Genomic DNA, 27,915 nt, shown 5'->3' with positions numbered 1-27,915 from the left:
CACAGGCATATCCACCTTGCAGTCATGAATTCTAGCTGAATTTTATAAATAGAGGACAAAATATATAGACTTTTTACATGGAACGTTTTCTTTTTACATGGTGATTCAAAAGAATATGATTCATTTGTTTCCACTTTTTCTTTTCTGATACCAATACAGATACTGAAACCTTGAGTATCGGCCCATAAGGATACTCATCGAGTGCGGGGTTTTTTTTTTCTTTAAAAGCTACTAAGATTTTTGTTGAAACTGAAGCACTTCACTAATCAAAATACAGGGGGAAATACACAGCTAAAAACACAAAATGACAAGATCTCAGTTTTGTTTATTCGCTTAAGCAAAAAAAAAAAACAAATCACACAAAAATCATGCGATATCAAAAATCAAATCAAATCAAATATAATATAATGAAAGGACTCTAAAAAAAATACTATGTCTCTTTATATGTAGGCTAAACAATTCCAGTAAAAAAAATAAAATAAAAATGAAAAAATTACAGGACCAGACTGAATTCAGTCTTCTTTCCTCTGATATCTGATCCACCATGGTATGCTGGAATCGGCCTGATGCTGTATATCAGCTTAATCGGATCCGATGTGACTTTTTTTCATATACGATTCATTTATTTCCACATGAATATTACTCACACACATATGCATACATATACTACATAGATATATCATTTTCCTGTAAGAGAAGTAGCAGTCGTAACGTTGTAATGACATTATATTATTTCGCCTGCATGCAGACAGTACTACGGATATTAGACAAGTCTCCCGAAAGGAGCACAGCTGGGTAATTTCTCTTCTTCACACAGTCTCAAATTCCCCAATTAGGCGACAGAGAAGCGGAAAATCCTCAAGAGACCACGGCCCTCATTAGTAACGTGACAGCGGGCGGCACCGAGCTGATGGTGTAGAGAAAAGCGAAAGAAAGAAAGCACGCCACCCACTGGGCCACCAGATCCTCCAGCTACACACGCCCAACAAATTACACACCTGACACATCACAGAAAACAACAACGTAATAAATAGAAACAAAACTAATTAATACATACATTTAATGTAAAGTGATATGTAAATTATACTTAATAAAATTAATTCGAATTAGACAGCTGTTACACTTATTTAAGAATTTTATAACGCATATTACACTAATCTTAGCCTTAAATTTAGTTTGATATTAAATCATGTTGATATAGGCCATTTATAAACACTTTCTTACGAGAACTATTTCCATCCAGAACGATTTTCATTTGAACCCGAGATCATTTAATGTTTTAAACCTGAGATCTAGAAATCACCCAAATTTTTGTAAATTTTTTTTAATTTTTTTATTAATTACTTCTAACCCTTTGGGCTACAGACCGCCCTTATAAACCACGTTTTCCTAGATATGTTAAATATGCACTCATTTATAAAATAGTAAAAAGCACCTGGTCCCTGTCGCACCTGTAAATATGCACCTATGTAAACAGGCCAGTGTCTCCTTCTCTGTACCTGCGCTTTGTAGTTCTCCTTTAAAGCAAACACAGTGCGCCTGTTTTTAATGCCAGTCCCTCAAAAACTCCGCTTAGCAGGAGGCATGAAAGGCAGACAAGGACTCACAGGTTCAACACAAGCAAATCCTGAGATGAAAAGCATGCGGAAAATGGGTGCAGTCACCAACACAAAAGATCCCTTGCTGCTAGTTAGTCACCCCCCATCTTCCTTTAAAGCGAGCCCCCCCTGACCCCCCTCACTCCAGCCGAGATGCATTGTGGGGGAAGTCGTTGCCATTCGACCTCTGCAGGGCCTGCGCGGACGCAGCCAGAACCCTGAAATTCATTATGCCTTTAAAACCCCTATTTATTTCCGCATAACCTACATACTCTCGCCAGGAGGCCAAAGCGAAAAAAAACCCGATCATTTCGATGCGGGGTATTTATTTCTAAACAGCAACAGAATTACTCGGGAGCGGTTAGTAAAGATAATTCGTTAAGGAAAAGAAGTAGATTGTAATTTATTAAGAAAAACATGTCTGGAGAGCGAAACCGCAGGTCGCTGGCTTTCCGAGGAGGTGGATTAGCCGCGACCGGCTCCAGTGGCGTCCGAGGCAGTAACGGCGACAGTTTCGAGGCCCAGGCCTGGACCGAGCGACACTTAAACGGCAACAGGCCGGATCAAGACGACGACGGGGATCTGGGGGCAAAAAAAGGACCGTCGCCCGGGCAAGTGGAGGGCGGGGGTTCGGTCAGCGACAGCACAGAGCCGGAGGCTGAGGAGGAGGAAGACCCGGAAGGAAGCAAGCGGACGGCCGAGAGAGACGCTGTCAACAACCGCGGCTGGACCGCCGTGACGCCCGGAGAAAGGGCCGAGACCAGCTGGACCACCGGGAACGGAATGAACGGGGACGACGGAGCCGCGGGATCAGAGGACGAGCGAGGCGCCGCGGCGCGCGGCGGAGACGCCAGAAAGCCCTGGGTCGAGATGAGACCTCAGACGCTGCTTCAGAAACACTCGCTTTTCCAAGCCTCCTGGCTACAGGAGTTTCCGTGGCTAAAATTTTGTCAAGAAACGGGACTCATGTCTTGTTCGTGGTGTCACAACATCGCCACCAACAACAGCGACGAGCTGGTGAAAGGCAGCCGGAATTATAAGCGCGCTCTGCTGCTGAGACATCACCTGTCCTCCGAGCACGGCCGGAACGACCCGACCAAACAGGTAAGTGAGAGGTGTCAAACCCCGGTTCTGAGATAACCTGACAGGCGCTAAACACTGGAAAACACTCTTTTCTCATCGAGTAGCCTTAAAGTAAGACTTTAACATTATGCTGTAGATAAGTTGTAATGTTTATACTGACTTTTTTTCCTCGACAAATTATTGCGCTAGCAGGCTAGCTAGTTAGCCAGTGTTGGTTAGCCGAGCAGTTGCTAGCTACGTTGCTGAGGGAGAAACTGGCTAATATGCCAATTAGCATGTAGGCTAACGATGGTCCTCCGTGGTATTTGCCAGACAGTTGTCTATTTTTATTTTTATTTTTGTTATCAGTGTTAAACAGTCACAGTTATCTTTTAGTTTTTCAGCACTTTCTTTTTGTGTAGTACCTAAAATGTTTACGTTTAATTTGTGTTACTGTATCTGCATAATTTGAGAAAAGTATTAACTGGTAATTTAGGATGAACTCTCTGGCTGTGTGATTTGTCTTGTGATGTTTTGACTATTAGACGTTAGATAGTGTATATCCAAGGGAAAAAGATTAACTCTAAGGTCTCCTTCATAAATGTACATTCCCAAGTGTACATGAGTAAAACCTGCCCTGGTTGAAATCATTTGAGTGCAGACTATCAGTGTTTCCCTTTCTTTCCATTTGACCAGTTTTCCCCCCACAGTGCACTTACTGCACTGTAATTATCAGCCCTCGTTGCCTTGGTACTTCAGTTGATTTCTACAGAGGTCATAATGCTAAAAGCTTAACCCAGCAGGCTTTGGGGAGCCATAGCCCAACCCATTCCCTCCCAACCCCCTCCTCTGCTGGGAAAAATGACCTCTGGCACATCTCCGTCTTCCCCTTTAGGGCTACTAAATCAGCCTTTGTACCAGATGTGTGTTACAGATATCTATATTGCTTATATCCTGGATCGGATGTGACCCCCCCCCTCCCTAAATCAAGATCCCTGTGACAAGCCGTGCTCGATTCACAGAATCCAACGATCGGCCAATGGCGAGATTGCATTTGAATAAATTTATCTTGTGACCTTGTGACCTGGTGGTTTTCCCCCCAGTGTAAAGGGACTGGAGATCAATAAGCACGCCTGTGATCATCTTCAGAGCTCACGTGTGGACGTGCCATGAGCGTTAATGCTCTGTAATGAATCTTTAATCCTACTCTCAATTAGGGCAGTGTTCAGAAGAACAAACTGTAAGTGCATATCACGCATAAGCTTATGACTGAGATGCCCATGCTTTAAATTTTCATTGATTTGTTAATATAATCCCTAATGGCGTTGTTAATAGTATACATGATGTGCCAAGTTTATCATTTATATACTTCACTTGTTATGGAATAATGGATTGCTGGTTCTTTCACTAGCAACTGTGGCTTTAAGATACTTTTAGATTTCTATCCGATGTGTGCATCAGAAATAAGAAAAAATGTTAATGATTTTATTAAATTACATTTCAGATTAACAATTGCATTTGAATTTTTTACTTCTTTACTGGTCATTAAAAGGGATTTTGTCAATTCAGCACAGTCCAGGAAAGGTGTGTTTATACCAAAGCATAAATACAGGATAAATTAGCATGGACAGATGTTTTTCTGGTAAAATAATCTGTAAGACACTGTTCGACAGGGATATCAGCGTAAATGAGTTGCCCGAGACAATAGACTACATTTCTTTGCATGTGCAGATGTGGCTCTGTGAAGCAGGGGCCGTAACTCAGTTAACCAAATAGGGGGTATCTGGGTTGCTTCACTCTTGTGTCTGGACATTGTCCTCAAAGTTACCATCCCTGGTTAGAGTGTCTACAGAGAAGACAGTGGCTCCACCCTTCCCCGTCTGCCCCATGTGAAATGTAGGCTTGTGTGTACTGGGGGGGGGAGAGAGAGGACTCTGTGGAATTCTCTATCGATGAGCTCTCCACATTGTTGGGAGGCCCAGAGCCTGGTGTTCTCCACCCACACCTTGGGTCAAGCACACTGCTACATTGTTCGTGCATCTGCGAGATGGGCTGGGTGAGGGGACCAAGCACTGGCCTCAGGGCTAGGCTGGCCTAGGGTGGGGTTTACACAAGAAAAACAAAACTGCTGTCCCTGCAATCTGGGGTACAGTGTTATTCCCCTGAGTCACCCCGTGTGACTCAAGGAAAAAGGATTTAAGATAAGGTTTCACACTTTGGGTTGAGCATGCTTGTTTACAGGCAGAGTTGAATGAGCTGTTGGATAACGTGAAAAATTCGTAGTGTCATTGAGCAGCATGTCAGCAAAGGTGATATCAGGGTTGGTGGTTGTGATCTGTTCCGGTTCCACATCAAAACGAAAGTCTGAGGTGTGAAACCAGAAAGTGAAAAACCACTGTGGGTTTCATGTCACTCTGAGTGTATTTACCATACTAGTTCTAGTTTACGTTAATGCAAAAGTTTCAGTATTATGTGACTACTCCTGACCGGTCTATTAAGGCTGTTTTGGGGTTTTTCCAGCCTTTCCCCTCTGTGGTCAGTGTTTGTAGGATTAGTGTCATGGGGCGGGGGCGGCGGGGCGCACTGTGTCAGAACCTGACTGTAACCACAGACTCATCTGAAAAAATGAGTGTTGGGGCTCCTGTGAAAGCATCTGTTCCCCAGTTCTGTGTTAACACGTGGCACATCTGGAGAAAGGATGAGCAGAGCTGGAGACTATGAGAGAGAAATGCAGAGAAGTGCGTTTTCTGCCAGCGTTTCTTTTCCTCTCAACGATGACAGACATTGTTTCTGTCTCTGATGAGGCACGGTGTCGGAGCTTCTCCCTGAAACAAACGCATGCTTGAGAGAAAGGAGGAAATAATAGAGAACAATAAGACACCACAAGCTGACAGTCATTCCCATACATCTCCCTTTGTCTTTCACATCCCCTCTTTCACTCAAACCCGTGCCCATCTGGCTCCTTTGGGTTTTCCATTCTGATCTCATGTAAATGCACCAGCACTGGTTAGATTGGTCACCTCATCACCAAGTAGTTCTGCACATATAGTGTTCACTCTTAGAGTCCTTGTGGATGTAGGGAGCACAAAGCCTCAGTGTACCACACAACATCACTGAACAATGAGCCTGGAGGAAAGGGTTGGCATTGTGTGGAGAATTGGGGTTGCCCTCTATCTCTCCTCTCACTGTCTGCTGGCCTGCCTCTGGAGCCATGCTACCGTAATAACCCTATCCACCCGGACAAGGGCTGCAGTGTGGAGGAGGCTTGGATGGCCTCCGCCCCGAGAAATGGATTTAATCTAAATTGCTTGAGCAGAAAACACATCTGTGTGGTAGGAGGGGGGAAATTCTGGGCCTAAGTGGTATAAATGACTCTTTGGATTAGGACATCTGCTTTGCAATCCAGAAATGTAGCACACAATTACTCCCTCTAATAGGTACCAGTCTGTTCTACCTCTAAATTTTTTTTTTTTTTTTTTTTTACCCAAGAGGCAGAATAGTTCTCAACCAGTACTGAGTGCAGGTGTAGGGAAAGGGTGGAGGCCCAAAATGAATCTCTTGGCTTAAAGAGGTTTTGCCCAGCGAGTGAAATGGTTTGCTTAGGGTGTGTCTTGTGATACAGTTTCTGTTTGAGTGGGGGGTTTTGGGAGAGATATACAGTTCCCACATAGCTGCTGTTTTAGAGCTGGTTGAACCAGTTCTATCATTGTGGTGGTGTCACCATATCCCCACCACGCTAAGTTTACACTGTGCATTAACCCTGTTTGCCTTTTTTTGTTTTTGTTGTTGTGCCTTCACTAGGAACCCGAGAGGTTAGAAGACACAGAGGGCACCGAGGTGGAGGACTACAGAAACAAGCCAAATGAAAACTCCTACTGCTACCAGCTGCTCCAGGAACTGGACAAGCAGCGCAAGAGTGGCATCCTGTGTGACGTGAGCATTGTGGTTTGCGGTCAGGTCTTCCGCGCACACAAGAACATCTTGGTGGCAGGAAGCCGATATTTCAAGACCCTCTACTGCTTGACCAAGAGTGAGAATCTTGACCAGACTACAGTCACACACCTAGATGTTGCTGCCGTACAGGGCTTCTCAGTCATCCTGGATTTCCTGTACTCAGGCAACTTGCTGCTCACAAGCCAGAACGCCATCGAGGTGATGTCAGTGGCCAGCTACTTGCAGATGAGCGAGGTTGTGCAGTCATGCCGTGCTTTTATCAAAGATGCCCTGAACATCAGCATCAAGCAGGAAGCGCCTGACTCTGTGCTAGTGGACTACAACAAGCGGCGTGCTGTGCCCAAAGATGACAAAAAGCCTGGCAATTTCTGGGCCACCAGCATCCTGTCCAAGCTGTCGATTAAGGCCAGTGGGCAGGTGAAGGAGGAGCCGAGTGACGTGGCTGTGCCAATGCTGGGTACCTCAGCCTGGGGCGGAGAAAACTCTGTGGAGTCCGGGGAGGCGCAGACACAGGGATCAGCGCCTGTGTTCGTCTGGAATGAGGTGCCCCCGGGTGCTGGGGCTGCCATGAAAAGTGAGGAGCGTCACGAGCCAGGCAGTGGCAGGCGGAAAAAACAGATTGCCAGACGCTTTGTCTACAATATCCCACCTGAGCCAGAGGAGGGCTTTGATGAGGGCATGTTCATTCAGCCGTCAGCATCCTACACCAGAGATGACTACTCTTATCTCTCGGAGAAAACAGGTAAAGCCGCTTTAGCTTTCAGCCTTGGATGTGTACTGAAAACTGTGTTTTCAGTTTTCAGTACACGTCAATAAATGACGCCCCTGCCTTTAATCGTTTCCTATTGGCTGCCGCAGGACCACATCAGAGTACCTCCCGATAAAAGTTCAACACTGTGAACTCTTTTTATGGACGTAATTGTTAGGCATCGGCATATGTTGGCGCATGTTGTCCATCAATGTGGCGTTCTCATTTAAATGAATGGCAACAGGTGCGTTTTTATCAGGTATGAAAAAGTCCATGTGAGCATAGCCTGAGGCTCAGGGGTTTATTTGAATAAGGTGGTAGCTTTTGTTCTGAGTCGTGACTATGCTAAATAGTTGTTACTATTCAGAGAGACCAGACGATGTGAAGGGTGTGATGCTTTCTGTTGTCCTTGACTCTTCTCACACACCAGCAGCCCACTATGCCTTTTCAGGATGTTTTGCTATTACTAATGACAGCGGCCAGGAAACGTGATGTGTGTGACCTTTGATAAGAGGTCGGAGTGTATATGGAAGCTGTACTGGTTCCAGGTCAGGAATAGCTTATTTAGTTAGATATTATTTTTTATATCATCACTCATTAACCAGGCCTTTTTTTTTTTTGCTAAAGTTGCACTTACTTTTGAATGGCTGCTGATCAAAGTGAGAGAGAAAGAGAGGATATTACCATATCTCGCTCTGACATTGAAACGATATGAAAGCCATGATTCGAGTTCCTATGATTTGACCTAATTTCTTTTGAAACAGGAAGTCGGGGAGGGAACGTGTTGACGGGCTTGACTGAGTTCCACAACAGCCAATAGATTTCAGGATGAGCCGTGTCTCCTGCCGATTATAAGCTTAGCAAAGCGGCTAAATAAGAAGCCATATCTTTTAAATGGGAATGTGTTTTCTTTGCCAATTTTGTGAACTTTGTCACTTTCGGTTTTCTAGAGCATAGACTTCCAGCCACCACACACACAGACACACACTAAAATATTTTTATATACATACATTTTATGTGTGTGTGTGTGTGTGTGTATGTATGTATATAAAAATATCTGTTTGTCGTGAAAAAGTAAGTATACCTTATTTATTCATTTATTTATTTATTCATTTTTAACCTGTTTGGACAAGCAAACATTTGATCCTCTCTGAAACAGTGCCTTTTAATAACATTGACACACTCTATCAAATGACGCATACAATTCACGTTTTGTAGTAATTTTCACAATATAAATTTACAAAAAACAGATCAGTCACATGGAAAAAATAAGTACACCCCTACATTTATCACACCTTCAAATGCATATAATTAGAATCAGGGGTTCAAGATCGGGTGCCAGTGATTAGAACCTGCTTAGGGAGTGTAGGTGGAACCCGTCTTATTCATACCCCTCTTATATCTAGTGTGTGGTGTTCCCTTTGCTATTGAGGTGTGTGGTGTCATCATGCCAAGATCTAAAGAGTTCTATAAGGCCTTCAGAAAAAAAGGTTGTGGATGCCTATGTGTCTGGCAAGGGATTTAAAAAGACCTCCAAATTATTTGAAACGCATTCCACTCTAAGGTATCTACTAATTTACTAATGGCACAGATTTCAAAAGACTGCCAATTTGTCCAGGACTGGCCGTCCCAGCAAATTCAGCCTAAGAGCAGACTGTCTGATGCAAAAAAAAGTGTCCAAGAACCCCAAAATTTCATCACAGAATCTGCTAGTAAGTCTTGCAGCTGTTTGTGTCAAAGTGCATGCTTCTACATTTCAGTAAGAGATTGCACAGATTTGACCTGCATGGGAGGCATGCCATGAAAAAGTCTTTGCTGTCTAAAAAGAACATTAGAGCAAGACCACAGTTTGCCTATGAGCATATAGGCAAAGGCAAGACCTTTGGGAATAATGTGCTCTGGACAGACGAATCAAAGATAGAGTTGTTTGGCTACAGTAACAGCAGACATGTTTGGCGCAGACCAAAGACAGCTTTTCAGGAGAAGCACCTCATACCAACTGTGAAGCACGGTGGTGGAAATGTTGTTATGCTTTGGGGTTGCTTTGCTGCTTCAGGGACTGGACAGCTTGCAGTCATTGATGCAACAATGAATTCTGCATCATATAAATGAGTGCTTGAAGATAATGAGTCCATCTGTCAAAAGTTGAAGTTGAACTGAAAGTGGACCTTTCAGCAGGATAATGATCCTAATCACACTAGCAAATCCAACAAGGAACGGCTCAGAAAGGAGAAATGGAGGGTTATGGAATGGCCTAGTCAAAGCCTGGGTTTGAATCCCTTTGAAATGTTATGGGAAGATTTGAAACGGGCAGTACATGCAAGAACAGTGCAGTACATGCAAGCAAATCTTCAAACATCTTGCAACTGAAAGAATATTGCATGGAAGAATGGTCAATAATTACAGCAAGCCACTGTCAGAGACAGGTGGACAATTATGCAAATACCTACAAGAAGTTATTTCTGCTAAAGGGGGTAGCACTAGTTTCTTTGGCCAAGAGTGTACTTACTTTTTCAACAGAAGAATATCGCACTTATTGCTATTTCTGTTGAATAAATGATTGAAAAGGCTAATTGTCCTTGTGGTTTTGTTCAATTATATCAACTTTATAGGCACTGTTTCAAAGATGATCAAATATTTGCTTTCCAAATATGTCAAAAAAGCCAAAAATTTCCATGGGGTGTACTTATTTTTTCCACATGACTGTCTGTGTGTGTGTGTGTGTACACACTGCTACCAAGGTGTGGTGACTGGAAGTCTATGCTCTAGAAAACCTCCTGCATATCTGCCTTCCTATAAGTCTGCAGTAATGACCGCTCTCATTAAAACACACTGATGTGAAGACTGATATATGTAGGAGGTTCAGTTACAAATGTTGTGTCTGGTATTAACTTAATACCAGACACAACAGTAGTAGGATAGTAGGATAACTCATCATAGTAAAGTCAATGCCACTGTTTATTGCCTGAAATGGTCAGAGTTGCAGAGATCTGCCCTAAAAGTGAATTATGTCTTGGGTTTTAAATAGTGTCTACATACGTCACATGTTAACAACAAAAACTATTGCTGACTAATCTAACAAATTTCACTATACGCATTTTAAAACATTTTAGGATTCATTACTTATTTATTAATTTTGGGCTGTTTTCTTTTCTTGCTGTATGGAGTATAAAACAATTATTATCTACTGTTATTATATTATTACTATTATTGGCTTATGCAAGAGCATTAAGGCATATCGGTATCATTAGGTAGATGAACTAAAGGCTTCTCTTTCTCTGTGACTAACAACACGAACACAGGCAGAATTAAAGTGTTAGAGCAAGTTATCTAGCGTTATTAGCGAATGCTAGCTGGCTAAATCTGCCTCAGATAGGCTATGTTGTTACCATAAACAGGAGTTCATTACTTGGAAGTGGACAGTCTGTTTGAGTTCGACTTGACTTACTGTATTCTCTAAAAGGTTTTGGAAAGGCGGGACTGTTTTCTCCCGTGACTGATTAACCTGCTTGAGGTTGACCATGGAAAGAGCATTTTGGTCTTCTCTTCAGTGATAAAAGCTGATACCACCTGCAGAGCTTGACTGTCAGATGACCTTGATATGGAATAAATCTGGCAAGGAATTAGTAGAAGTAAATCGAATGCTTGAGCACCTATGATCCCAATAAGCATAACCAAAAAAAATCATAATACACAAATGATTTTCCTCAAGAAATATCTTATTTCCCAGACAAGATAAAGCTTGTTGATTTGATTTTTTTTTTTTGGGGGGGGGGCACCCAAACTCTATTTTAATCTTCCAATTTTTGGTTTCAAAAAAGGTTACATCATAAATTAATTATCGGATTTAGTACTGTTCCAAGAAAAATCGACGCATTGTTAACTGTGACTGTGTTTCACCTCATATCTGGCTGATTAAAGAGTCTGAAATCCCATTACAATGTCATGGGCTTCCTCACATACTGAAACACAAAACCTGTGCGTGTGTGTCGGTGTGGACATACAGGTTGGATGCTATAAGATAATACTGGTAACCATACAGTGTAGTTAAAATATAAACAAAATATTTAAGAAAGCACTTAAATATGATGGCATAGAGTAGGGGTCTTCAATCATAGATAGATAGATTGATTGGTTTGTTTGTCCTCAAAGAGGACATTTTTTTTTTCCACCGTGGGTGCATAGAAAAACATAAACACAACACCACCATACATTATAAACCATCATAAACGATCACAGGCATAGAGGGGAGAAGGGGACAAAAAGAAAACATCAGGATCATACAACAAATGCCAGCGCATAAGATGGCATCACAATAATCTTACCCAGATGCTTCAAAGGCAGAGCATCTGAGTTTCACACTAATCCTAATGTCACTTCCATTTCCATTTTTTTGAGTTCTGCAAAACCTTCCACATTTCAGTGAAATGGCTGTTTTGACATTGTTCACTGTTACTCGCGCTATGGATTTGTAATATCTGTCATGGTTGCAGGCATTTTCCTGTTAATGGGGGCATCTCCAGTATTGCCCAAGCACATTCTTAGACACGCCCCGATGGTTATGTCTTGACCTTTGCCTATGGCATCATGCCAGTCATGATCTAACATGAAGATTGCTTTTCTACTTGTCGGTGTAGCTGGGTGTGTAGTATGCACGGGCATGAGCCATCTCTCCTTTTAATTAGAGGTCCAGCCGGCGAGTCGGTGTCCTTATTAAGCTAGCTGCCTCTGCCTTCCTGATATCACACAAACCTGTGTAATCTTCAGCCAGAGGAGCTGTCAAGCCTTCGACTCTATTCGGCCCACTGAAGCGTGAAATGATATTACGTGTTAAAGTGGTATGGTATGAAAGTAAAGCTGGGATACATAAAATCTTTTTCTTTTTTTTTTTATTGCTATTCCTCATAGCTCTGTAAAGGCAGTCTGGCATCCATGACATGTGCATGTGTTGACACTTTGTAGACTCTAAGCTTTTTCCTTTATGTGGTCAGTTACTTAAAGGAGTTCTCCAGTGTTTTTTAACTTTCTCTCTACCCACCATCTGTAGCTTATAAGCGATAACGTGGACACTTTTTTTTTTCCTTTGAGAAGAATGGGAAAGCGGTTTTCTCAAAGCTCCTTTATACTGTTATAAGGGCAGTCAGTGAAAACGTTTCAAAATGCGCGATCGTATAATAAAGGTAAATAAAGGTCTTTGAATGCGGCAGAAAAGAAAGGAAGACATACAAACGCCGTTGGTGGTGTTTTTATGCGTTTGTTAGCAGTGTTTATTAGTTTATGCAAAACCACAAATTATTCCTTCTGAAAAAGTAATACACTTTCAGAAAGCATAAATTATATAGGTTTTTTATTACAACGCTATGGAATCCTCGATTCTGATTGGACAAAAGGTGTTTTCATTTCCAGCTGTCAAATCAAATCACAAGTTTATATTAATCTACTCATTCTCATACGTTAATCATTTCTATAGTAACAACTCATTCATAGGGACTTTGTCGTGCCACGATGATCTAAGTCTAACAATAAGCAGATTTTTAATTGTGGTGTTATTTAACAAGGTTTTCTCACAATTTCTGTATGATGTTTAACAATGGGGCGGCTGTGGCTCAGGTGGTAGAGCGAGTTGTCCACTAATCGCAGGGTTGGTGGTTCGATCCCCAGCCCACATGCCTCCACATGTCGAAGTGTCCTTGGGCAAGAACCCCAAGTTGTTCCTGATGTCGATGTCTGTGTGTGTGCTGCCTTCTCTGTGTGTGTGTGTCTGAAAGAGAAGGGGTGAATGAGAAACAGCACTTTGTAGAACAGCTAAATTTAAAAGCCGCTATATAGCCTAAGTGCAGACCATTTAACCATTATGGAAGGCGTTTCAGGTGTCCGTGCTTTGTAACAACCGGTTTTCCTGCATAGGAGAATCTTCAGGACCGAGGAGGTTGCGCTCTGTGGTTTCTCTTTAAGACGAAAACATGATGTGTGGGTTTTTTTCTGTCTTATTAACATCAAGAGAGAGAGATCAAAATAGAGCCGCAAGCAATTACCTGAACTAACTGGTCTGGCAGATATTTCACAACATTAAATGTCACTATAAATGGTTAAAAGTATGATGAGCCATTCTTTAATTAATAAGAATGTTTAATCATTGGCAAAGAGCTGGGGTGTAAGCGGAATAAAAACACTTGTGCTGTTGTGTGGTCATTGGAAAATTTGGGGTAGTAACTGTAAGTCTGCTTTGCATCAGGCCACATCACACCACCCAGTTATTGATGATTTTTCCTATAACATCATGCCCCTTTCTGTTTTTCCTTCCTTAATTAAGGTCTATTTACAAATTCCTTTGACAGTAGACTTCATATGTTGTAGAGAAATGCAATTGCATCAGACTTGTGTTTTGAGTAAACATGTTTTCCATTATTTTCTTCCTTGATTTTCAACACAGTTGTTGTCCGTGGTAATTGACCATGCATTACAGATGTGGTAGGGGTAAAGTCGAAAAACTGAGGTATTTCATTAATGGGTATTTTTTTTTGTTTGTTTTGTTTTTTTAATGGCCATGAGCTTGCTGTTCTGTTATAAAACTGGGAGGAGAAATGGTAGTACTGCTTTGCTTTAAAGTTCTGGCTCCACTGAACAGGGCAGGATTCATTGTCGTAAATACTTGAATTCCGTTCAAAAAATGGCTTCAGTTGAGTTGTTTGCAGCTGCTGGCTGGCTACACACACACACACACACACACACGTACGCACACTCACGCACACTCATGCACGTTCACTCCCCCCTCAGTCCTCTAAGGTGCAAAGCTGCCAGGGGTCATCCCGCCCTAATCCTCCCTAATGCAGCGCACCCGGTGCTCCCTTTACAAATATTGACCCAGGCAGCACAGGCCCTTAAAGTGGGATCTAATGGCTTACCTACCAGCCCCCTAAATGTACCCTGAGAAAGCTGATCCACTGCCTGTGCTTCTGGCAATCATTTACACATTATATCTATACACCCACATGCCAAAGACGCACAGTCTGTAACTCATGCATGTTCTTCAAGAGTTAGCCAAGTATATATGACACACAAGATGCATTTAATAATGAGTGCAGGCAGAAGCAGTACCGGTAAGTGCATTTGTCCTCGAGGGCTTTGGTGTAGTGTACAGATGGAGCAATTACTGGGTGGAGACCACTCAATTCCTCAGTCTGTTCTATCCCTCTCCCACCACAGAGCTGGTTCTCCAACATGACCAGCAGAGAGAGTTGGGGAGAAGCGTAAGAGTTTATAATGCTCTTTGAGTTGTTTCCTTTCTCAAACTATAGCGGTGTTGTATAATTTCAGAATCTAGTTTGATGATTAACCGTGTCAAGTCATGCTTTAATGGCAAAGTCTGATCTTGGGTGTGTACCTGAGTAACTTATAGTGGCGGGTTGAACTTTAATTTGAATACTGGACAAGAGCAAGGGAAGAGGGAGCCGTGTAGTCGCCTTCAGCTGTGCTTCAGTCCCTCCACACGGTGGTGCATGGGGTCCATTCGAAATTCCCAGGTGATCTGGCTCTCGTCAGCCCCTTGGCAACCTGCTTAACGACTCTTTTGTTTGGGCCATTTTGGGTCAAACAAAGCTGGACTTCCCCATTTCCCCCGTCACATTAAAGAGACTTGTGCTTTGCTTAAGCATCGTTTAAGACCAGCACCCCAATCCCAGCGGGACTCGGATGTATGCTACATGTTCTGTAAAGGAGCTCCTATTTTGTGGTGGTCTCATGGTAAATGTCTTTAAGGTCTGTTTAAAAGCCAGTGGAAAGAAGTAGAGCTTGCTCTTTATTCATTTCTTCCTCCTTAATTGGGAAAAACTGCATTATAGTAATACAGTTATAGCTTCTGGTATGAAATTACCATAGCAACTGACAATACTTCACCAGGTTGCCTAGCACACTCTGGAAGTAGTACAGAAGGAGTTCATCTCTTCTCATCACCCATAAATATGATATCTTGACACAATAAAATGACTCTCTCGCACCGTCTCTTCATACAACATACAAAGAAAATGGAGCAAATACAGATGTGGAGGGGAAAAAACCTCTGCTAGCTACAGCCACTCCTTTCACTGATCGGATGTTTTTGTGTATCCTGGAGGAACTGTTGCAAAAAAGCAGCTCGCTGATGATGTGTGTGTGTGTGTGTGTGTGTGTGTGTGTGTGTGTGTGTTCGTGTTCTAGGTGAAACGTCCGACACCGCTCTGAATAAGCTCAAGTGTCCCCACTGTAACTACATAGCCAAGCACCGACGAACACTAAAGCGACATCTGATCATCCACTCAGGCGTGCGCTCCTTCAGCTGTGACATCTGCGGCAAGCTCTTCACCCGCAGAGAACACGTCAAGAGACATTCCCTGGTGAGACAAAGACTCGTTTTCACTTATGCAGCGTGTCCGTCTGATCTTCTTCCCTCTCTGACCCACCCTCACGCTCCTATCCTCCTCCACCAGTGTGCTCTTCTGCCCATCACTCCATCCAGACTTCTTTATTGACTCCTCATTCATGTTTTAAATGTTTACATACTTTAGTTGCGTATTCATTTGCTTGTGAATTTAGTAGAGCAGCAACAACTAATCAATAATAATCGATTATGAAAATCGTTGTCGACGAATCCTGTTACCGGTTAGTCTGTCTGCGCGCGGCACGGGGAACGTTTACTCACTACGTTACTTCTGTTCAGAAAACACGCTTCAGAGAGTAAATACTAAAGTTGTGTCCCAAATGACATACTATACACTATACAAATGACATACTATACGCACTCTGTACTCCACCGTCTGGTGTGTGAATTTTAGAAAGGTAACATCTCACTCTTTTCTTTTTTTTTTTAACCGGAAGTATAAGCTGCTTCCTAGTCGATGGCATATGACGTTAAACGCACGTAATCTCGACACCGCTAGCTTTAGCAGATACCCAGAGTCATTGACGATGACTTTCTTCCTTTTATTGTTTGTCAACTTTACCTCATGATCTACATGACCTCAGTCACCCTCAGATGGAGGCGTAAGGCAGGGGGCATTTTGTATTAAACACCACGGACAAGACTGTAATCTGGAAACTTTACAAAGTGGAGCTTGTGTAGCACAGAAGCACGACAGTGATGCACGAGCACAAACGTGTTTCTATCCAAAATGCTCCACTGTGTGCAAGGGCTTGAGGAAACTGGTCGGAGTTGCTTTAAAGGTGTAGTTTCATTCCAGTTTAATTCCAATTTAAAAAGAGATGCACAGGAAAACAGCATGTTCTTGCTTCCACCCAAAAAAGGGGCATTTACAGCATGGTATAATAAATGATCCGTGGGGTGTTTTTAACTGAAACTTCAGACACATTCTGGAGACACCTGAGACTTGTATTAGAACTTGTAAAAAGGGGCATAATAGGTCTCCTTAAAATTATTATTATTTTGTTGTTATCAACTGTTCACTGATGGAGACTTGAGTGCAAAACTGTTCGTGGCAAGTGTAGATCTAAGCCATCGTAGCAACTGGAATCATCTCAGACATGGAATCTATTCACTAGTCTAGCTCCCGTTCTCCCGGACCGACACAAGCAAACCAGTAATGACCGATATTAAGCAGTTCCTTAACTTATGTCCCCTCCTCATTCTGTTTGGCAACACAGAGGAGCCGGTGCCTAAAAATTTAACACCAGTTATACAGAACTGGTTTGGGTTTTACACAGTGGACACCGAACAAACAACAGCTGTTTGCAAAATATGTGAAAGCAAGATAAGACCGACATGTTTGGAGGAAACACGACGAACCTGTTTAACCACCTCAAACAAAAGCACCCCAAAATGTGCGGCGAAAGACAAATAACGCGGGGAGGGAAGGCGAGTGCAACAGCACCGCAGCCAGAAACGGCACTGAAGCGACGGGGCTGAAAAAGGCACTGCTTATGAGAAAATAAATAAGCACTGAAGCGACGGGGCTGAAAAAGGCACTGCTTATGAGAAAATAAATAAGAGTTGGACAGACATCACTGGTGGTGTGACATTTTACCTGTACAAGGACAGAACACCCATCAAACAGTCAAAAAAGCTACTTCTGAAATACAGGATACTTGTTATGACTTGCCGAGTCGCAAATATTTTTAACCCCACCGTTCCTCAGATGTACACACAGTACTGAGACAAGTGCGACGAAATCCCAGAAAACTATGAATAATGAATCGCTTAGTTTAAAAAGGTTACATAAAAAAGGAAACCAACTCTGCTAATGTGCTCAGCATTTAAACACATTTAAATACTAAAATATATATTGAAGTAAATAAATTTGCTGGAAAAGGTATTCTGGTCTAAAATGATCTCAAAATGGTTTTCTTTTCAGTGCAGGTAGTTCTCCCTGTAGAGCTACAGTTTCATCAGTAGGGAAATTAGTCAGTTTTGCATTATGGGTCCCCTTTAATGTGAAAACTACTGAATTTCCTGGTTACACAGCTGCACTATTTGACCATGTAGTACACAGTTATAGAAGGGATTTATTTATAATCGCACTATCCGGCGTCACCCAGATGAGGACGGGTTCCCTTTTGAGTCCGGTTCCTCTCAAGGTTTCTTCCTCATATCATCTCAGGGAGTCTTTCCTCGCCACGTCGCCTCTGACTCGCTCATTAGGGATACGTTTATACGTTTATAATCTATATAATCTATATAAGTGTTATGTCTGTGAAGCTGTTTTGTAACGATGTGCATTGTTAAAAGCGATATACACATAAAACTGAATTGACTTGAACGTCTGAGCATTTTCAGTGCAACCGACAAAATGTGTTTTAGTATCACGAGCTCACGGTACTCGCCAGCTCTCTGTTTACTACGTTACTATAAAGCTATAAAATGTCAATTAAGAAAGCAAGGGAAGAATTGCCTTGTGAGTCTAAAGATCAACCGATCTCAGGCGAGGAGTCTACGCTGTTAAAGTTTAGATGAAATGAGATGGATTAAATTGTTCATCGTGCTTGAAAATATGCTTTTATTCTGTGCGTCATTATATAACGTAGGCCCGCGACTAACGATTATTTTTGCTAATAGATTAGTCTGACGACCATGTCACCGATTAATCGATTAGTTGGATTGAAATATTACGGTATTAGATTTTGAAAGCAAAAAAAATTAATAAAAAACGGATTGTCCACAAGCTTTAAAGCAGAAGTTAAATCACTATATTAAAAACGCTAAAAAAAAGTCAAACGGAAGCACAAACTAAGTGTTAACTGGTAAGAGGCTGAGCGTTCCGCAGTAACACACATTCACTCATCTGAACACAGTAGCACGTTACTTTATTCTGTAAATGTACGACACTTCTTACATTTATATACAATGACCTGTTCTAACGCCATTACAGTTACTGCTCTCATGACAATGACTTTTGTTTCTAAATATAGCTCAGTATGCATGTGTAGACTCGGTCATTCAGTGAAGTTTAACGGAGACTCGCTCGCCGTCAGGACGAGTCTTTATGTAAGTGAAATACCGGTGTGAATTTCTGACGTTTACAGATAAGGATATAAAGGTAAAAGTGTCATTTCTGCGCTGAAGAAAACACGTCTGGAACACATTAAACAGCATCTGTCGCAGCATCGGACACGACGAGCCACGTTAATACACTCACGAGTTTGTTTGAAGCGCTTAATATAAAACGTTCTCGTGTTTTGGACGATCTGGATCGTGCACTTTTCCCATAGCAGCAGCTCACCCTGCGACCGCCGCTGTTTCTCGGATGTGTTTTATTCATGGAAATGCGTTTTTCACCGCTGTGAAGTGACGTCACTGACGGGGTTATCCACAGTGACGTCACGGACCCAACCGATCCATAATGAAATTCGCTGTCGATTATTTTAATTATCGATTCGGTGTTGCCGCCTTGATATAATGTAAACCAACTTTCAGTGAAAAACAGAAAAAATGTCACGTCGTGTCAACCGGCAAACTGGATTTTTTGCCAGCGTAGAGTAACGCGCAGCAGGAAGCAGCCAGTGAAATTCATGCACGGTTTATTTCTGGTCACCGTGGCTGCAGCTGTCGATGCTTAAGGTCCCTATTATTGACGCTGTAATGTGTCTCTCTGTCCTCTCCCAGGTGCACAAGAAAGATAAGAAGTACAAGTGCATGGTGTGTAAGAAGATCTTCATGCTGGCGGCGAGTGTGGGGATCCGTCATGGCTCTCGTCGCTACGGTGTGTGTGTGGACTGTGCTGACTCGCACCAGGCCACACAGGAAGGGCTGGAGGCCATGCAGGAGCTGGAGTTCAGCCGCGATGAAGACTTCGAGGAGAATGCCGAGGGGGACGAGGACATGGGGGAGGAGGCCGATGCCGAGGAGCCCAACGATAACGACCAATCCAACTACGAGGGCGACACAGGTGCCGCCCCCGAGGAGGACTAACGTTAATGCAACTTCAACTAAAAAAAAAGCTGGGAAACAATCAACAACTCCAAAGTGCTATCAAACCTCACGGTTGCACAGTAGTGTGTATGTCTAAATGAAAAACAAAAGCGTTTGGTAGATAGGGACTTGAAGATGTAAAGATTATGTGTGTGACAGAGTCTAGGCCTGCTGCCTGTTAGAGAAAGAGATAAAATGATGATATATGAAAATCAGGTTTTTCAGTGATGTATTTGTTTTTTCCTTCTTCTTTACTAGGGTCTGATGGTGTACAGTGTTTTAAGTTACGATAGGCCAATCATCTTAAAGATATTATTTAATTTATGAAGAAAGTTAATATGGTCTTATTAAAATGCTATAATTTGTTGTTTTTTTTTTTTTCCATGTCTGATGAGAGAGGTTCCGTTTAGGCTGCGATTCCTGGCAAGTCTGAACTTCCACGAGTTATGACTGTCCTGACTTTAACGACCGCATTTGGAGATGTTGCCTACAGAAAGATTTTTCTTTCCTTTCGAGTTGTGTAGATATGTTTAGTTATCGTAAAAGATCTCCGAGCGATATTTCCTTTCCTTTTTTTTCCCTGCACAAATCTTGGAACCAAAAAAATCTGTTTTGTGACTCTAATAGACCACAGCCATATTTATGATTAAGTTATATTGGGGCTGTGCCATTGTGCCAAGCAGAACGCACACCGAGATTTGGCAGGAGGCGAACTACTGAAAATGCTGAGAGTAAACATAAAGCAGAGAAAAAGTTTAAAAAAACAAAAAACAAAAAAAAAATTGTTTAATGGGAATATATTATTGCTAGCTTTATATGAATCACAGCATCACCGTAACACTTTATAGAGCATTTTGACATTCACTTAAAGCTTGAATTTTGCCAAATGACGGAAACGTTTGGTGCTGTAATGCTTGTTTTTGAAATACTGGACCTAAAAGCTGTATATGATATTAATAATCGTAAAGCCTACTCAACTCAGATATTTTAATCCGCTCTATATGTAACACTGTTGTGCTAAAGAGCCGATCAGGTATGCTTTGCCATTGTGTTTGTTTTTTTTTTGTTTTTTTTTTTTAATTTTATTTAATGCACATGCACACACATGTATACCATTTTTATTTTTAATCTAACCTACCGGCAGTACAGTAAACAACGACCCAAAGTTTTTGGACCTTCCTGATTTGGTGTGATGAGGTACTGAGCATACTGATAATCACTTGAATGGTGTGTGTGTGTATGTGTGTGAGGTAATTGTGAAGAATGCTGATTGGTTGGGATGTATGAAGTTTGTTTTGTAGGAGACTTCATTTTCATGCAAAAAAAAAAAAAAAAAACCCACAAAAAAACAACACATACTATATACAATTATTTTATTTGACGCTATGTTGTATTTGTCTGCCGAGAAAGAAACACTTTGGTCATGTTAATGTAAAGTGGAGCTCTATGGAGAGTCATAGTCACGCACTTACTACTTTACATTCATTATTTTTTTTTAATTTCTTTTCTTATTTCCCCAAAGCCGGTCTGGATGGAAATAAAAAACTGTTTTGTCCATGTGCAAATTTTTTTTTTTTTTTTTTGGACATTTCATTATTTAATATTATATATATATATATATATATATATATTGATTCCAAAATGCAATCAAGACTGTTAATTTCTATTTGTCCTACCAAAATCGTTGTTTAATTAATGTTGAATTAATGTATGAGAAAGCCAGGTAACCTGTTTAGTGTAAATCCTTGCTTGTGTGTATGTACGTGTCAGATTTAAATGTTTTTTATTCTAAAAATCATTCACTTTACCCTAGATGCATATATTGTTTTTGGTTTTTATTCCTTTCTATGATGTTTTCTTTTCCCATTTCATCGAGCAGATTTTATAAGAAATATTTGTGGTTTGAAACTTAGGAACAGCAGTTTCTGGTCATATGCAGTGGATATATTGAAGTGCTCTAATGATACAAAGTATGTCTATCTTACCCTTTACTTCAGATGAACATGTATTTTGAAAGCTCTATAGAAGATGTTCATCCTGTTTGTATTATTACCTTCAATCACTGTGGGAGGGATATGATATGATATAGATATATATATATATATATATAGATGAAGTATATGAAATATCTATATATATACACACATATATCGAAATAGATATTTAATTTGATTTGAATTATTGGAAGTTGGGTTTAGCTTTTGATGTCCTCTCCTCCATCCTCTCTTCCTGTTCATCTGTGTGCTCGTTCACCCACACACACACTGTTGCTTCTTTCACATTATGTCCTGTGTTTCTGATGAACTTAAGATGACTTCCTCCTTACATTTTATGCTATATGTGGGTATAATCAACAAAAAAAGCAGAACACTACAGATGAAGGGTTTTTCCAGCTGTATTTTTTTAAAGCCGTTTCAAAGATGTATTTTTCAACGCTCTTACAGTGGATGCAAACCGAGCTTTTGGCTCACCTCATACACAAAGCAAATCAGGTTACTCTTTTTATGTTTGGTTTTTTTTTTTCCTTCAAGGTTTTAAGATGAATACATTCTCCTTTCTGTTTCAATTGTACTACTGTTCCTCTATAATAAATTTTAAAATAAAACTTTGATATTGCTCTAGTCTGCTTCTCCTTGTCAGAGTGATTTGAATGAATGACTTTTATTGTATTTATTCATTTTTTCCACATCCAATTTTTTTTTTTTTTTTTTTGGTGTAATCTAGCCATTTAAAAAAAATTATATATATATAAATGTTATTATTTAAAATTCAATGTATTTAAGGAAGATCAACTGAAGTGAACATTTATCCTAACCTCTCATGGTTAAAATGACCTTTTTTTGTTCCTGAACCCTTACTGTGCCCCATCCTCTCAGATTTCAGAGGCCAATTTCTCATTTTGTTGGTTTCTGATGAACTCAAGATGACGTCCTTATTACGTTTTATGCTGACTACAAGCCACAAAATAAGCAGAACACTACAGATAAAGGGGTTTTCCAGCTGTAGTTTTTTTTTTTTAAAGCCAATTCAACATTTGTCTTGTTCTTACAATGGTTGCTGTCATATACGCTACATTTCAGTTCAAATGATAGCCAAATGCATATCGATAGCAAGTTAAAGACATGTAAATAAGTTGGAAATGGTGTAACCAATTTTGTACAAGGCTGAAAGTCCCGTCATATGTGTCATGGGTTCAGATATCAAAATGTATGAATCCTACTATAGTAAAGGTTGGCTCATGAATATTCATCATATTGCGCTGACATCACTGTAGAGGAGTGAATCCTAGTGACAACTTTTGCCATACAAGTAAAATACATTTTATTTAAACAAATCTGCCATAACAGTAAAACCACTGACAGGTGACGTGAACAACTGATAATCTTGTTACCGTGGCACCTGACAAGGGGTGGGAAATATTAGACAGCAGGTGAACAGTCTGATATGTTGGAAGCAGGAAAAATGGGCAAGTGTAAGGATCTGTGCAACTTTGACAAGGGCCAGACTGTAGAGATGATCCATCCACGCGGGACCATGGAGATAGAGATGATCCACCCATGCGGGACCATGGAGATAGAGATGATCCATCCACGCGGGACCATGGAGATAGAGATGATCCATCCACGCGGGACCATGGAGATAGAGATGATCCATCCACGCGGGACCATAGAGATAGAGATGATCCATCCACGCGGGACCATAGAGATGGAGATGATCCATCCATGAGGAACCATAGAGATAGAGATGATCCATCCATGAGGAACCATAGAGATAGAGATGATCCATCCATGCAGGACCATGGAGATAGAGATGATCCATCCATGCGGGACCATGGAGATAGAGATGATCCATCCATGCGGGACCATGGAGATAGAGATGATCCATCCATGCGGGACCATGGAGATGGAGATGATCCATCCATGAGGGACCATGGAGATGGAGATGATCCATCCATGCGGGACCATGGAGATGGAGATGATCCATCCATGCGGGACCATAGAGATGGAGATGATCCATCCATGTGGGAATATAGAGATAGCCAGATGGCACACAATCCATGGAAAGGTTTTTAAAAATAGTGATTCTGCTTTGCTTTGTACATACTGATGAAAGAATAAAGCCAAAGCTGAAAGTTTTTTGGGAGTGCACCATGTTTTCATTCATCAGTATCTTCAGAAATAAATACAGTCACTACACTACACCTTCAGACAGTGATTAAACCTCACTCTTTTGCCTTTATACATAGAGACGTTTACATTGATGGGCGGCCATACAGAGTGATCATTCTGCAATAACGTTCTTTTGTCTCTATACATAAAGAGATATTTGCACTGATGGGAGAACATAATAATCACCTGATTTTGTAAATATGAGAAATGACATTTGCAGGAATCTCCCACTTTTTGCTTATGTCTACGGTAATTGCTAACATTTACAAAACGAACCTACAATAAATAACAAGTCTATTCAATGAAAGTAAAGGTTCATGTTTAATAAAAATCTTAATGAAATAAAATAAAAATTGAGGTTGTTCCATTTAGTTTTATACATGTTCTCATACTTACAGCTAGCCTATATTTTGCTGTAATGTAACAAATGATAGTCTCAAGGTTTACTGGGTTTTATATGATTCTTTCCTCTTTTTTTCATACTGTGGGTTTTAGTGAAGTGAACTGAAAACAAACATCGACAACAACAAACACAACAATTCCTCCTCAGCATTCAGCAATTACACGAGAGACGCCATGTTTGTAAGCGTTGCTATGGTTGTTCCGAGAAACTACTTCTTCTCTCAGATACTTCCTGTTGGTTTATAGGACGATTACTCAGAGTCGCCCCCTATCGTTTAAAAGAATATTACAACCGCGAGCGCGTCAAATATAAACGCCTCGTGCGTTTGTGGAGGTGCGCGCGCAGTCAGTGGAGTCTCGCGCTGCGGAGGCAGGCGGAAGTATAAACAAGGATTTAGCTCCGTGGGGGGGGGCGGCGAGTCGAGGGGGAGGGAATTACTATTATTATTATTATTATTATTTATGTATTTAATAATTATTATTATTAGTATGCGTGTGAGTCTGTCTTATTATTTCTTTCTGTGTTATTATTTCAGACATCGGATATTTCTCATATATATTAAATGTTTTATACACATTTTAGCATTTTAGAAATGTTTGGAGGATTTTTACACGGCAGCCCTGCTCCCATCAGATGGTATACCAGGGTACCGCGGCACCCCGGATGGGAAACACTGGGCTAGACGACTGGGTCATAGAAAGTCTTGTGCGATGTTCCCAGCATGCAGTGGTTAGTACCTGCAAAAAAGTGGTCCAAGGCTACAGTATTCCCTAATGGCAGTGGCCTCTTTCAGCAGGATAATGTGCTCTGCCATACTGCAAAAATTGTTCAGGAATGGTTTGAGGAACATGACATAGAGTTCAAGGTGTTGACTTGGCCTCCAAATTCCCCCTGATCTCAATCTGATCGAGCATCTGTGGGATGTGCTGGACAAACAAGTCTGATCCATGGACACCCCACCTCACAACTTACAGGACTTAAAGGATATACTGCTAACGTCTTGGTGTCAGATACCACAGCACACCTTCAGAGGTCTTGTGAAGTCCATGCCTGTATGGGTCAGAGCTGCATTGGTGGCACAAGGGGACCTACACAATATTACAAAAAAATGTTCACCTGGAGCCAACATTGAAGAGATCATCACTGTGAAATCAAGCAATCCCTGTAGGCCTACATTTACAAGCACTGACAACTTTGTGGTATTTGCAACACGAACTGGCTGACCGCTCTGGCATCCCTCTATCATCCCTGAGCTACTTATTGCCAGCCATATGAGATAACATTTAATTAGGATGTCACCCTGATGCATTGAATTTCCTTATACTCAGGGTGAACACACTGACATCAAAAAGTGTTTTGCAGCGATTCTGTTTTTGAAACGTAATATTGGTTTCTTCACTCTCTTACTCTCATTTGTTAACACTCTCTAAAGATTGGCTGTGGCTCCTGTCTGTCACCGTGAGGTTGGACTTCTTTCAGCTTGTTAAATGATAACATTTGACATAGCTGCGAATTCCCAACCGAACACTCCTGACACAGCGCTGACTGTGAATTATTGTTACAGGACTATTAGGAGATTTGCAGCAGCTCAGGAACATCATATTATACAGCATTTCCCCCTCCCCTTACTACATAATCATGGTTTTAAACAACAACAAAAAAAATCCAATGAACTGTAGCTTTAAAGTAAACAGTTCTAGACTGTAAGCTTCATAGCAAACATCTATCCATCCATCCATCCATTTTCGGTATCACTTATCCTACACGTGGTTGCGGAGAGCCTGGAGCCTCTCCCAGGGGACTCCGGGCACAGAGCAGGGGACACCCTAGACATGATGCTAACCCATCGCAGGGCACAATCACACACACTCACACACCCATTCACACTCTATGAACAATGTAGACATGCATAGCAAACATATATAACCCTAAATACATAAAGCCTTTAAGTTATAAGGTATCAGCTATTCCTGTATCTAAATGCAGCAAACTGTGATATCAATTCCAGAAAAAATATTCGTTGATGATTTAAATTCTGGGCTCAACCTTAAATGTGGCCTCTTCTTTTTATGCCCATGCAAAAACACATCAAGTGCCGCCATCTAGTGGAAATTTGGAAACTGTCATATAGGCCTTCATAATATATAATATATTTTGCCTGTCTAAATATGTGGTGTACTTTTTTCACGACTGTGTGTGTGTGTGTGTGTGTGTGTGTGTGTGTGTGTGTACAGTCATGTGAAAAAAAAAAAATACACCACATATGTAGACAGGCGAGATATATTATATATTATCAAGTACAACGCTGTTCAATTCTCCACTCTGATTGGTTAAAAGATGTTGATTAATTTTGTGCCAGCTGTGAGTTTTATATGAACACCTTTCTATAAAAACAACTTACCCAGGAACGTTCATAGCGGACGATCTACATAATCTAAGACTAATCAAAAATAATAATAATAATAAACAATAAAAAAGTATTTTAACAAAGAAAAGTGTATAATCATTGATATGGTTACCTTTTCTGTAAGGTAACATTAATTTAACATTTATGGATGGGGTTTCCAGTGTTAGCACTTTATAACAGCCAGACATAGCCTATAACAGCATGTTAGCACTCAATGAACAATATATATATATATATATTTAGAAAATAAATACATAGTATATAATTAACTATAATTAAGTGACCTTTCAGGATTTAGTGCAGACCACCTGACTAGTTTCGGAAAGATACCCTTAAGTGTGATCATCCACCTGAATGCTTACGTTATCTTAACTGATGTAGCACTACTGTTTTCATGTCTACATTGAAAAATATATTTAAGGATTTTTGCCAATTACTTCTACAACCACTTAAAACAATCTCTTCTACTGTCTATGGATTAACAGTGTCGGTTGTTTCGCTAGAGCTAGCTAGGTTTCAAGCTGGGTGAAGTCTCAGTCTGGACAGAAGAAACCTCTATTTAGGTGTTAGCTTGGTTTGGACTGGCAAGGGAAAGATGCAGCAGTCATGTTTTGAAATGTTCTTCTGTGGATATCTTGTAAAAGTATTTTTGAAAGTGAACTATTTCCGTTTTAATTTTGAATAATTTTTTCTAATTCTCAGAAATAGTATTCTCCGACTAGTCTACCTAAACCAGACTGCTGGTGGACTTAAATACTCTGAATAGGTGCATTAGCAAACGTGGAAAGCAAAAGTTTCAACCACAGACTGCAGGGCATTATGTCATTGCTTGATTAAACCATGTCTGTTGCCATTAACTTTTGTTAACTTATCATTTAGAAACAGTATGATGTAGGGATGGGGAAATGGAGCCTCATAAAGCACTGAAGATTTCACCTGACTGTTCCGGGAAAAGATTCAAAGCTTCGAGATTGTCGGAAACAGCGCCATCTATTGGTTAGTAAAAAAATTAAATAAAAGCAGTCAAAAGCCTGTGGAAGAAGCTCCGTCGGATGAAGCAGCCACCACACACTCCACGGATAGTTTCAATGTTATGTGCACAAATAAAAGCCGTGTGTGTTTTGAATTTCCAAAAGTGCAAAAATTTAGCAAGGAAAAAAAAACAACAACAAAACAA

General features: G+C 41.0%; 1 protein-coding gene across 1 annotated transcript; it reads left to right on the top strand.

Moving 5' to 3' along the window:
- The first annotated feature begins 904 nt into the window (after positions 1–904).
- On the top strand, positions 905–22,380 carry zbtb10 (zinc finger and BTB domain containing 10). The gene is made up of 4 exons (XM_053613012.1): positions 905–2,702; positions 6,462–7,356; positions 15,559–15,734; positions 19,454–22,380. Exons 1-4 carry the CDS (start codon positions 2,016–2,018, stop codon positions 19,757–19,759), a joined length of 2,064 nt encoding a protein of 687 aa, XP_053468987.1. The 5' UTR covers positions 905–2,015; the 3' UTR covers positions 19,760–22,380.
- Positions 22,381–27,915: the final 5,535 nt, after the last annotated feature.

This window comes from Ictalurus furcatus, chromosome 24, assembly GCF_023375685.1.
Source record: "Ictalurus furcatus strain D&B chromosome 24, Billie_1.0, whole genome shotgun sequence".
Taxonomy (NCBI): domain Eukaryota; kingdom Metazoa; phylum Chordata; class Actinopteri; order Siluriformes; family Ictaluridae; genus Ictalurus; species Ictalurus furcatus.
This window is presented reverse-complemented; position numbering and strand designations above follow the sequence as displayed.